The 13,444-nt window shown below is 40.8% G+C and overlaps 1 protein-coding gene across 25 annotated transcripts in view; it reads left to right on the forward strand.

The window, feature by feature from the left end:
• The window catches only part of RUFY3 (RUN and FYVE domain containing 3), a 58,569-nt gene that overhangs the window by 40,458 nt on the left and 4,667 nt on the right, over positions 1–13,444 (forward strand). For 17 of the 25 annotated variants that reach the window (XM_046940818.1, XM_046940819.1, XM_046940816.1 and 14 more), the window contains 9 exons: positions 95–160; positions 277–346; positions 1,904–1,996; positions 2,711–2,791; positions 3,241–3,408; positions 4,849–4,946; positions 8,388–8,507; positions 10,737–10,839; positions 12,848–12,939. In XM_046940818.1, the coding sequence (XP_046796774.1) occupies positions 95–160; positions 277–346; positions 1,904–1,996; positions 2,711–2,791; positions 3,241–3,408; positions 4,849–4,946; positions 8,388–8,507; positions 10,737–10,839; positions 12,848–12,939 (891 nt within the window). Of the gene's footprint in view, positions 1–94; positions 161–276; positions 347–1,903; positions 1,997–2,710; positions 2,792–3,240; positions 3,409–4,848; positions 4,947–6,000; positions 7,734–8,367; positions 8,508–10,736; positions 10,840–12,847; positions 12,940–13,444 lie in introns of those variants that run through there. The other 8 variants (XM_015276413.4, XM_040699735.2, XM_040699734.2 and 5 more) reach the window with 4 other exon arrangements.

The raw sequence follows: 13,444 nt of genomic DNA on the forward strand, positions 1-13,444 counted from the left end.
TGCATGGAACCTTGAGAAATGCACCGCACAGTCAGCATTTGTAGGTATGGAAGGACTACACTCATGCTCAGTTGAGGGTATTTCTTTTTTCCAGAGATGGTCAGATAACTGCTATTTTGGACCAGAAGAACTACGTAGAAGAACTGAATAGGCACTTAAGGTAATACATGATTTATTTGTTTTTTGTTATATGGGATAGCACGATAGGAAACAGACTTTTAAAAAAGAAGGAATTACTGACATGTTTTGTGGTTGTTTTTTTTCCCTCTTCAACAGCGCTACAGTAAACAACCTGCAGGCCAAAGTGGACGCCTTAGAAAAGTCCAACACTAAACTGACCGAGGAGGTAAGTGTAATAGGGAAGCACCTGATGTTCTGGCCTTTTGGAATTAGGAATTGAAAAGATAAAGGGAGGATGGATTTTCAGAATTCTGGTGTACATACTTATGCCTTTTTAAAGGTGAAACAGGAATAACTGAACTGCTGAGAATTCAGTTAGCTGCCACTAACTAAATGTGAGATGGAAAACAGCCAAATGTTTATGTTCAAAATCAAAAGTTGTCGAATCCACTTTTTCCTTCTGAATGCTTTCTGTTTTTTGGAAAATGTCTTAAAATGAACTATACAATGGATGTGTTTTGAAATGCCCTACAGCTGAAGTAGGTTGAGACAGAGACATTTATTTTGACAGACGCAAAAGTTTACTACCGTGTTAAGATACCTTGCATGCATCAATGACTTCCTCTCGTCTGTCAGAATTTGCAAGATATAAAGGAATAAAATATCATATAGCAACATTGTTCACTCTGAGCATGGAAAGACATTGGTACGTGAGTTGTAGATGTAACCTATGTCTTAAAATTGGTCTTGCAGTTCATCAGTAATGGCGTAAATGCGATAAAATTATTTTTACGTCATGAGTGATAATAGTAAGTCTCATCCTGAAGGTTTGACGGTGTCTCTGTCAGCACGTCCTTTTGCTCAGCAGAATGATTTTGATTAGGACATCTCAGCACTCCGGCAGTAGAAACATGAAATAGGAATTCTTTTTTGCTTGTTCGCTCTCATCAGAGAGGTGTGTGTGTGTCTGGTTCTGTAACACCTTCTCTAAGGGATGTGTTCCAAATGATGAGAGACTTTACTGGCAAGTTAGCATATGTGCTCTTGCAGGTAAAGTAAAAAAAGATTTTTTACAATTTAAGATATTTTTAGTTTTTGAAAGGTGTCCTACAGTAGGCTGTGTTTCTTGGTGCAGATACAATAAATGGCTTTTGATTTATTACCGTCCATATTTTGAATGCTTTGTCCATTAATCATGATACCCATGAGACTGATTACAATGTTGACTGAAGTGTTTATTAGTTCATGTTTTTCTAGTAGCTTGCTTGCTTGTTTCTTAGTAAAGTCTGCATGCAGTTCAGATTAAGAATTGAATCGACACTGGGACATGCTGTGCCAACTGGAGCTGTTTGCAGGGTGTAGTTAATGGACTGTGTCACATGTCGTATCCGTTTGTGTATTTGGCACGAGCTGTACCAAAGACTCACACTTCTGTCAGGCTAGTTTTTATTGAAATGAGGATTTGCACTGAATTGTATTAACCACACATTATGTAGAGTCTAGGACATAGTGACCTACAGAACTTAGTAATGTTACTGAAAGACGCAAATAGAAGTAGTTTGGGAAGTCACTGCTGTAGTACCAATGTGATAGATTTACATTATTGGCTGATACTTTTTCAGTTGGTCTGTCCCTGTGTTAAGGGCTGAATTGTCCTCTTTCACTTCAAATATTTATTTTTCTTACTGGGAATGTTAGCAAACAAGTACAGGATAGTCTGTCTAGAGAAGAAAAAATCTGCTAAGTACGTTTTTAATACATTACTGTTCTGTTTTGCTCACAGCTTGCTGTTGCAAACAACAGGATCATTACATTGCAAGAAGAGATGGAACGAGTTAAAGAAGAAAGTTCTTACATCTTGGAGTCCAATCGTAAGGTCAGTACATGTAGATGACGCTTGAACCCGTTGGGCAGAATTTTATATAGAGTAGGTGTTTTGAAGAGCCTCAATTTCCTTATCTGTCTCACAAAAAACCTGTAATAAGTAACAGTGACTCCAGGTGGATCCTCTGCAGAGAGTAACAGATGGACCCTGACCGTAGTAAATCCTGCCTGGTGGTAGCTTGTACATGTGCAGAGCTGAAAGCTAACACAGCATCTTCATGGCTTGCCAGGTGGAGATGTCAGAACAGACTGGAGGAAGGGTGATCTAACTGAGATGTGGCAAAAAAGCTCAGAAATACGAGTTCTGCTTTTTTAGCCTGAAATGCTACCCCTTTTGGAAATAAAGGGACGGGATGATAAAATATGTTAAAGTCTTTTCTCAGTTCATTTGCTGAAAGTATTGGTAACTATGACAGAATCTGCTTTTAGTTTAAAATCCCGAAAGGTATTTTTCTGAGATTTTTTTAAATCATACTTAGTAATTATCTAAGGTCTGAAAATGGACTGTCTGACCATTTTAATTACAGGCATTGAATTGCACTGAGAGACAGAGATTTCTCATAAGCTGCATGTTGCATTATCTGAATAGAGCTGCTGTGTTCTGATAGTTGCACAATTTGGTTCAAAAGTGGGAAAAGCAGATCAGCCAATGTGAGAATTGTTAGTGTGTATCATTACACTGATAAGAGTTTCTTCACTAAATTAGGTCACTAAAGACAGAACTGCAGATGGACAGGCACTGACTGAGGCACGAAAACAGTTAAAGGAGGAGACTCAGCTGCGGCTGGTAAGGACACTGTGAGGTTGAAGCTCCCTACTGATGGCTTTTTCACATAATTACTGCATGCCAGACGGTTATTTTTCAGCATATTTGACCAGGGGCTTATTGTCATTTCTGCCTGTCTACTTCAATTTGATCTGAGATGGTCTTGTTGGTTAATTTTGTGGCTCAAAATGGGCAGTGCAGTTGCTTTTACATCCCCCTTGCAGGTAAGGATATTGCCACTATCTGAAATATTACTCAGTTACTCAGGATGCGTACTTAATCACTCTTTAATGTTGGACTGAAATTGTGAATTTTTTGTCTTTAATTGTTTCTGATAAGTCAAATCTGTAACTGTGATGCCGTAACAGCTCAGCACACTTTTAGGGGTGGTGACTTCATTGCCAAAAGCACCAGTTAGGGGTGGTTACATCATTGATGAGAAGGAAAGCTGACTGTACTGTGTGTTTCAGGATGTGGAAAAGGAACTGGAGGCTCAGATTGGGATGAGACAGGAGATGGAGTTAGCTATGAAGATGCTGGAGAAAGATGTCTGTGAGAAGCAAGATGCACTGGTGGCACTCAGACAGCAACTGGATGATCTCAGGGCCCTAAAGCATGAACTGTCTTTCAAGCTGCAGGTAAGAAAAATAATTAAATCATATGGGATGAGTTCCAAATAAAAGTGGTAGCTCTTGTTCCTTTTTTTCCCCGTCTCTGCTTGAAAAGTACCAGGTGTGTACTAGGGTGACTGGATATATACCATACATCTGTCTTGCTTCCTTTGCAAAGTTATCCCTACCCACAGTTTTTTCTACGTTAGTTTCTGTTTGTTGATCACGTAGGGCTGGCATTCTTAAGTGTAGGTTAAATTTGATCTGTTTAAGAAACTTCAGGGAAGATAAGAATTCTCTAATGATGTGTGCTGATAGCTTTTTTGCCTTTTTCAAATTCATAAACCTACAGGAAAAAAAGAAGGAAAAAAAGAAACATCAAACCTTAAGTGAAAGGAATGTTTCCCCTCAAAGGTTACCTTGACAGGTGTCTGTTACAGCTAGGTAACATTATCTATGACAGTAAACATAGGATTTTCCTTATTGTGGGGAAGTATATGCAAGTAGGTATGCTTTGGGAAGGGTATCTCAGTAGTGAGCTGTTCTTTGCTACTCTTCATTTGGGAGCGTTTTCTCAGGTGCTTGCATGACTGGTAGGTGTTCATCAGTTCCATGTTGGTTTCTTCAATTGTAGGATAGAAAACCAATCTTTGTTTTGCCAGTCCTCTGGAGTGATCTTGTTCTAATTCTTTGTTGGCGCAAATATTCACTTTTAGAGCCCACAGCCTCTTCTGTCCAGGGTTAAGCGAAGCATTTCAGCAGCAGGAATCATGGGGTTTGGTTTAGGTTGCTTTCTAGCCTATGGATGTGTTCTGGAATCCTAGTGGTATCATTAAAGTTTGATAAAGACGGTATGGAGCTACTGAGGGGCAAAACAGAAAGCTGTAGAATTGTAAGCAATTGTCCCTATTGGGGAGCTGAAAGAAAATGCTATTTGTTGCGGAGAAAGACTGATGATAATTCAGAAATGTGCGTGTTTCAGTGAGGAAAGCATCTTCTGTTTTTTATGATGTAAACACTGAGCCATTACTGCCTTATTTGAAATGTTTATGTTGTCATTACCTACATTACTACATAATGACAAAAGCGGACTCTTTAGGACACAGAGTAGCACACAGTACACAGAAACAAATCATAAAATAAATTATAGGACAGGAAAACATTTGTTTCTATGCTTCTTGAGCCAATTGTTCTGTGCAAAACGTTGTAGGGTCATTAACAGTTACTGCATTACTACCACTTGCAGGAAGCAGAACTGATTATAATATTGGCGTTCTCTGAGGTCCAGATGTAGCCTGCACCTGTAGAACAGGATGTTTGGCCTTGCCATGTTGACCTGGCATTTGCTTTCTGAGCACCTTCTGTCTTAATGGCTTCTGTCTATTTCCTGCCATTTGCCACATGATTTGTTATTGCTTATTTTGGTTTTACTGATACTTACAAAAAGCACATTGCTACTTTTTGTAGAGTTCAGACATGGGAGTGAAACAGAAGAGTGAATTGAACAGCCGTTTGGAAGAGAAAACAAATCAGATGGCTGCTACCATCAAACAGCTTGAACAAAGGTAAAAAATGAAACTTCTGCAATTATGATAACTGTGTTTATACTAGTGACAGTGTCCCACTGAATTCCATAGACCGGATGAGAGCCTTAGTGCTAAACAGAGCAACATGAAGAGAGCAGGATTCAGTCTGAGCAATAATTTTGTGGCATGGTGTGAAGTGTTTTGCATGTTCAGGAGAGCTTCCATTAAAAAAGGTATATACTACTAAAGCAGTAATTAACATAGCAGCTTTGTTTATCTGTCAGCTGCATATTTGTATGTTATTTGGTCATTATAAGTCAATTACTATCTCTGATAGTGAGCACACTGCTAAACATCTAAAGAAGTGCTTGACTATTAATGACAGTAGTGCAGTGGGAGCAGGGAGGAGAAATACAACAGAAATCTTTTTTGGAGATGCATGATTATTCCTGATCTTTCTGGTACCGTTTTGAAAAAAAAGTACCCCAAATTTTGAACCATTTGTTTTAAGAGCAGACAAATGATCAGGTCCCTGTAGTTTCTGAGGAAGATATGCTGGGGGGAAAAAAAAATCTCACATGAAAATAAGTCAAGGAACAGGCTGATTGTCTGTAGAAGCTGGTAAAAATATCCTGTAGGTATAACATCCATTTGGTGTGAGACAAGTCCCATCCTAATGGCTCTGTTGCTTTGGTGTTACTGTATCACATAATTTGGATGGCCTCAGCATTGAAGTTGAATTGATTTGAGGAGCAGTGCTCCTTTTCCCCTTTTTTCTTGCTTGGCCAAAGACTTCAGTCTCTGTGAATTGCCTTGACTGTAGTGGTAGCTCCAAGCCAAACCAAGGGAAGGCCTAGGTCTCAGCACGATGGGTCTGAAATTAATGTAGTGCATTTAACTATTCATTAAGTAAATGTTCTCATTTTTAAGGTTTGTGTTATGAATGATTCTTAATGACATAGGTCAGTTTGTTTGTAGAAAATGTGTATTTTATAATGCATTATATCTTCTCAGCTAATTGATGTGCTCTTTTTCTCTTGCTGTTGTTATTTTTCCATTTCCTCTTCATCCTCATTCTAACTTACTTACACAGTGAAAAGGATTTGGTGAAACAGGCAAAAACCTTAAACAGTGCAGCAAACAAACTGATCCAGAAGCATCATTAGACATTTTTGTGTCTGGTCACCTCACAGCTCTGACATCAGAACTCACTTATGAGGGGAGAACTTTAGAATTGCTAAGATCAACTGTTAAAATGTTAATTGTCACCTAAAGTTGATTTGGATTTTGCTGAATTTTTAAAACTAGTGAGTTTTTCTTCAGAGATTTAGTTGGATATAAAAATCCCTAACTTTGCCATTTAAACTGTGTTAAAATACCAACGAGTTGGCCAATAAACACCAGAAAAGCATAAGGAATGTGGCTCTGTACATCCTGGTGATGCATGCCGTATACAGCAGCACAAGTCTTCAACATGTATGGATACTAGGTGCATTGGTCAAGCCAATATTGCATTGGCCAGCTCTGGAAAGTCAACTAGATTTCTGTGTTACCCTTTTTGTGAATTAGAGGAGCAAATGCATCCCTGGAAGTTGTTGAAAGTAGTTGTGTGCGTACCCCAAGCCGTTACCCATTCACTTCTGTTTTGTGGGCTCAGCCCCAAGTCTTAAGACAGATGGGCACGGCTCAGTAGCTCATCACCACGAAGACCAGCCCTCTTGTAACCAAGACTGCTTGCAACGATTTTGCCTTAGTGACTTGGTGGGGGGGGAGACGGGGGACTTATCCTTATTCCTTTAAAATTCATGTGTCCAGAATTAGTAGTTAGGTGTCTTAGAGTAACATAATAGAGTGGTAAGTTCAGTGAAAACCTCCTTATCTTTGCATTGCCTTCTACCTCTGCCATGAATCCCTCTAGACATACGTTGCTGTTCTTCCTTACTGAAGGAAGCTGAGGAGGGGTATTTTGATAGGTCTCTCCTCTTCCTAGAATGGGAAGTTACATGTTTTACAACAACAACAAAATCTGATCTTTGTACATTCATGTTTAAAAGAAACAAACAAAAAAAAAGTGCAGTGGTGGGGAGTGGAAATGGTAATTTGGTACTTGACCGCTCCTTATCTGAGTAGTTAGTGGTTTAAAAGGAAGAGTTGCCTTTTGCTATTATATTTCTTTCATTTGCTTCTACATTTCTACTGCTCGATACAAATATGGAATTTGCTGATGAAAGATGAAAAAACAACTGAAGCTTGGAAACATCTCTGAATGGGAAAAGTAGTTGTCATCATAACATCCCAGTGCAAAACGTTAAGCAACTGTAGTGTGGCCAATTATAAATCAATGTCCTCTTCCCTGTGGCCACAGAAGCTCAAGGTGCTGGACTGTTATAAGGCTTTACATTAGAAATGCTCCTAGAGATTTTTTTTTTTCTTTCAAGAGGATAATGTTTGGGGTTTTTCTGAGTAAAATCAAGAGTTTTTTGCTCAGATGAGACACTTACAAAAATAATTTGGTGCCAGTTCGCCATTTATCCTGTTGGATAGTGCTTCTTGGGGGCAGCAGATGGCAGGTGTGACTGAAATACAACTGGCAAAAAACATCTACTAATTCTCACTAAATACATTTACAAATCTTGGAGGCTCAGCCTAGTCCTCCTACGCACAAGCGCGTTCCACTGCTTAGCTTGTTTAGTGGACTCCTGCACATGAGCAGACTTGGAGACTGGATTTAAACCTTCTAGTGATGCCCAAGTCTCATGCTTGAGAGTATAGACTTAACCTTCTGTAATCTTTCACTAGAAATGCATTTTAACTATTTGGGGGGGGGGGGAAAAAAAGGCAAAAGCTTTCATCAAGGTATCCAAACAGCTAGTTAGAACAGTTAACACCCCTGCCACTCTCCTCAAATTTCTTCCGTAGGAATTGGGGTTTGGGCTCATTTTGTTTGCTGTCACAACAACGCTAAAATAAGACAGAATTAAGCATCTGGCAGTTTGATGTCAGGCCCAAAGCAGAGAAGCTTTGGTGTCTAAATGCCCAGGCACTTGAGTCAACGTGACAGTCAGTGGAAGAGACCAGGAAGATGCACTAATTCTACATATAGTAGCTAACCTATGTTGCAAGTTCCAGCTACATGTGTAAAGCTGAGATGTAACGTACATTAAAATCAAATTTGACTTCAAATTTTGTGTACTTGAGGTTTGCTTTGAATCTGGATAAAAGTGATGTTTTATGTTTTTCATCTAATGGCTGTAAACTGTAGTAATAGAATAAAAAAAAAAATTGAAAATCAGAGCTTCTGCCTGGTTCACCTACATTTTACTTTTCTTTACAATGTTTTCCTCCTTCCCATCGTTTTTACCATCCCTTTTTTTGGCTTTACCTTTTCACTGGGTTTTTTTTTATTTGTTGGTTAAAGTCGGTCTTCCTCCCCACCATGGCTTTTGTTTTTTATCACAAGTTCATGTGGCTCAAATCCAGATTGCGGCAGGCGGAGAAAGACCGTCAGTTGGCACAGCAGGACAACCGGCTCTTCAAGCAGGAGTTTGGGGACAAAATCAACAGCCTCCAGCTAGAAGTGGAAGAGCTCTCCAGGCAGCGGTGAAGAGATCTTTTTCTCATTTATTTTCTGGGCTGTTCTTCCCATGTCTAGAAGAAAGCAGGCGGGTCGATCCCAAAAGGAGGAAAGGGCTGGGAAGAGATGAGTGGCATTTGAGGTGCCAGATGGTGTTAACACTAGGGAGGTAGAATGCTTTGTGAGGCAGCAAGTCTTTTGAAGTTGAAACCTGAAAAATCTGATGGGAAGGAAATGCAAAAGGACTGAGTGGTCAGCAGAAGCCACGAGCAGAGGTACCAAGCTGTATGGGAGTGAGATATCAGAAATAGGCTGCAGAACGTCTCTTGAGTGGAAACGAAATGTCAAGATGTTCCTTTCAAACATGCAAATTTCCATGCATATTTTCTATGCTTTGGGCATCTGCCCATAACCATTTCTTTGGGAACTGACAGTGCTATAGATGCAGAAGGATGGAGATCACCACAAGCTTCAAAACCTGTTTGGGAAGCTTGGTTGATTCTTCGTGTGCCTGGAGGAACCGTTGCAAGTTAACTTGCTTTAGGGATCTCAAGTTATCTGGATACGTGCGTTGGAGTGCAGTAAGGCCTCTGACTGCCATACAGACCTCTCCAAAATCTAGCATTACAGCAGACTTCTCACTGTAATAACGTAACCTTGAATCTGAAGCAGATGATTTGTTGGCTGCTCGTCATCAAGGATGTAGCTCAAAGAAGTCTGCCTAGAGCCAACGTGTAAGAGTTAAGGAGCAAGGGGAGCAATCCTGAGTGCTGGTCTGATAAACTGCTGAGGTTTTTCCAGTTGAAACCAATAGGAATTTTGCCAGCGACAGCTGAAAAGGTAGAAGTGAAATGCAGGGATCTTAGCAAGAACTGTCAGTCTTCCCCTGCAGTGTCATCGATTTACCAAGGTTGGGAAAACAGAGGAATCCTCTTATCTTAAAGTGGCAGAGCACTTCTCTATCTGCAGACATAAGGTATCCTCTGTTCTTCAGCAAGGTTGCTGGAGTGAACAGTGTGGATGCATTACTGGGTGCTTTTCTTCTTCTTCTTTTTTTTTTTTGTCTTGCATCCTGGCACAGCTGCTTCTGACTCCTGTTTCCAAAAGCTACAGAGCCCACCCACAAAGCCAGCAAATGGCTTTTATCAGAAGTCTGTTCCATATCCCTGGTGTTGCGTGGGTGAGCTTAGCGATAGCGCTAGGTGTGGGTGGGGAATGCATTTTATCTACACATGCATCTAGCATTAAGTCAGTGTTACTGAATTAGCGTAGCTGTCTGGGGAGGATGTTTTCAAAGTGGTGTGTTTTTTGTTTTTTGCATCAATTCATTTTTTTTCTGATATCTGTCATCCTAACAGTGCCTCCTTTACTGGGGGCTGTTACTGATGTAAGTAAGGGAGAGTCTAACGCACTGAGCTGACAGACGGTGGTGAGTAGTGCTGCTGGAATTGTGTTCTTTTAAGAAGAAATGAGGCTTTGTGTGTTTCAGGTTGTTTTTAATCAAATTATAAGTGACTTATCCCCTGATTGGTTTGATTTTGAATGCCCACATGGAGGAGGACTCATTTCTGGATCTAAGTTTCCACCAGCTTTACTCACTTCAGTTAGACTACATGGTCAATGAGGCTGCAGTCAAATGAGTTATTTAAAAATCTGTTGGAGCAGTATTGAGACTAATGAGGTTAATAGTGGAGAGATACATTTGTACTTAATGGAAATGAGGATTCCGAATCTTTTATGGTGCGAGCCCTGCCAGTACATTTACCAGTTCCAAGCCTTTGATTTATGGAGCAAGGGTTGTTCCCTACAGTAGCTATGGCATCTCTGTTCACTTCACTGGTAAGGACTTCAAATGGAGTTGTTTTGGCAGGCTGCAGCAGCAGAGCTTTCTGGTGTGCCAGAGAAAAGGGTCTGCAACCAACAGCTGGATTTTGTCATCCTTTCCTTTAGGTTGTGCTGGGGGCTTCAGATGTGCCTATAGCTTGGTACTGTGTAGGGACGCACAGACTTAGTCGTCAGGTTTATTTTCTCCAAAACGGTGCTAGAATTAGATGAAAAACGTTCAGATCCTCCATCGTGGCATTTTGTGGCCTTAATGCACGTTAAACAACTTTTTATTGAGAAGCAGTTTTTAGCTCTTGAATTAGGCTTCAATTGCTTTAGGGTTAAGAGGAGATTAAATAGTTTTAATAATGTAGTGGCTCTTGATGTTGAGTGTTATTAACTTTATTCACAATTCCACCTTGATATTACAGGAGCCACCTCGAACTCGAACTGAAGCGGGAAAGAGAGAGATGGTCACACAGTCACCAAAGCAGCCAAGGAAACAAGAAAGGCCCGAAGAATTGGTTAAAACCGGTAACATGTCTTTTTTTTTCTTCTTGGCTTATATTTCGGTTATGGTTTCACTTTGTTTGTTCTCTCTTCCTGAGCTTTACTCGATATTAAATACGTGGTGTTAATTTGTCAGAACAAGATGAGCTTTGGAGCATTTTTTGCACACGCCAAGTAGTCATTTGGTTAAGCTTCAATAAATAAATAAATAAGCATTACACTGAACTGCAGAACAGATTTCCTCAGTCTGGAGAAGAGGAGGCTCAGAGGAGACCTTATTGCTCTCTATAACTACCTGGAGGGAGGTTGTAGTGAGCTGGGGGTCGGCCTCTTCTCTCGTGTGACTAGTGATAGGACTAGAGGGAATGGCTTCAAGCTGTGCCGGGTAAGGTTCAGGCTGGACTTTAGGAAATACTACTTCTCTGAAAGGGTGGTCAGGCACTGGAATGGGCTGCCCAGAGAGGTGGTGGAGTCACTGACCCTGGAGGTGTTCAAGGAACGTTTGGACGTTGTGTTGAGGGACATGGCTTAGTGAGAACCATTGGTGATGGGTGGATGGTTGGACTGGGTGATCCTGTGGGTCTTCTCCAACCTTAAGCGATTCTATGATTCATTCAGGCTGAGTATCTGACCCAATCTTGACTGTGGTGGTGGTGACTTCCTTCAACAGTTTAATAAAGCTAAGCGTAACACAGCAGGAGAGATGATGAAGCATTACGTCTAATGAAAAGCAAGCTTGCTCCCTTGTGATTTTTGCATTGTAAAAAGGGAAATTCTCCCGGAAAAGCAATGCAATTTGGAAAACAAACTTATCTTTTGAGGGCATCACGAGTCACTGGCAGTGCTTTTAATGCATTCGCACATTCAGTGTGATGAAATGAAGTGGTAATCTCAAGGGTAAAACTGATAGTCCCTAAGTGAAACCCCCTTTTTAGAAGTCATTTGCCTTTGAAAGTGAAAATCTGCCCTGCGTTTTTTCTGTAAACTGAAAGAGGCTCTTTTGCTGGGAACTGGTACTTGTTTAGGAGAGCAATGCTCGTAAATTTGAGAACTGTGAAATAGCAGAGGTGGTTTCTGAAATTCTGATGTATGTTGCAGCACTTGAGACTCGCCTTTACTGGACTCCCCTGGGCCGCTTTAACTGCTCCTTTCTGTTCTGTTTAACTTCTTTGCTTTTTTCCCCTTTCCCCACCCAGTGTTCAGTGAAGTTACTTACACATCATGATAAGGAGCTGCTTTTCTCTGCTGCTTGTGTGGCAGCGTATCACCGGGTGTGGGAGTGGCTGACGGTTGGGAGGGAACAGTGAGATCAGTATTCTCCAAATACAAAAGTAAAGTTTGCCTCCTTTATTCAGCAGGGATGATCCTGCTGGGAGCAGATGGGGCAAAAAACAACAACAAAAAAAAGGTTTCTTAACAGATTTTTCTTTTGCCACAAAACCTGTAAATTGTTCTTCTTGGTCCAGTGCAAGTTTGCATTTTCAAGGATGTAAAGGCTTCACTGAGATTATAGTTGCAACACCAGAGCTGTGTATGCATGGCTAACTGCCAGCACTTGCATTGTATGCTGCAGACTATTTTTAACGTGGTTGTGTTTCCAGGTGTTCTTAATGTACCTGCCTGGCTCAGGCTGTGACCCAGTTCTTAGCTGGGGAGCGGAGGGGAGGATTCTTCTTTCCTGGCTGAGAGGATTTGCTGCCCTGATCACTCTATACAAAGTAATAATTTTAAAAAAGTGACTGAAGTTTCTTGTTCTCTGGTAAAAGGAGACCGTTGGTTAAGATTAAGAGTCCAGCTGTAAAACTTGAAATCAGCTTTTCTTCACAGCAAAAATAAAAGCACACAGAGCTGCTCCTGGGGTGGATTGGTGTTTTTATGCTTTTGTGTGCCCGTGCCAAGGGGGGCCAGTGAGATCAGTGCTCTCCAAGTACAAAAGTACAGTCTCCCTCTGCAGTGTCAGCAACATGGCGAAGGTGAACTCTTTGTTAACATGCTAATGTGGTTTGACTGACTGATAAATCCTTTTTGGCAGGACGGGAAGCTCAGAATCCAAGACGAAAACGCCAAACTGAAACAGGCCCCAAGAGAGGAAAACAGTGTCCTGCCACACAAGTATGGAAGAAAGTACATCTCATTTTTGTCTTCTCTTTTTCTGATTTTTGCTCCCTCTTCTCTGATTTCTTTGCTGCAGGATGGGAAGTTTGGCATAGCGTGATTTCCCTGGCTAAGAAAGCATTTCAGCCTCCTGCCCCATTGTTAAAATCCCTCTACATTTTCAGATTGTTGTGATAGGATTTGTTTAGCGCTTGGAAGTTAAGCTGAAGATCTGTTTTTTGAATGTGGAGATGGGTTTAAAGACAAATAGAGAAGAGCTCTCTAATGAGGGCGTTGCTTAGAGACAGCAACAGCCTTTTTGAACTGTTCTCAATGTCAGTGGCAATGTGCAGTGCTCTGACAGTGTGCTGAATGCCAATAAAAAGGTGATTGGAAAAGTATTGTTTTAAAAATAGTATAAGCTTTATCCAGGTCTTTTTATTTGGCTATTAAAAACCTTCCAGTCTTGTGGTGTTTTTCGCACCCACTTCACAGTGTGTAAGCTGTGAGCATTGGTCTGCCCATTTGTCTGGAA

Source organism: Gallus gallus, chromosome 4, assembly GCF_016699485.2.
Source record: "Gallus gallus isolate bGalGal1 chromosome 4, bGalGal1.mat.broiler.GRCg7b, whole genome shotgun sequence".
NCBI classification, from domain to species: domain Eukaryota; kingdom Metazoa; phylum Chordata; class Aves; order Galliformes; family Phasianidae; genus Gallus; species Gallus gallus.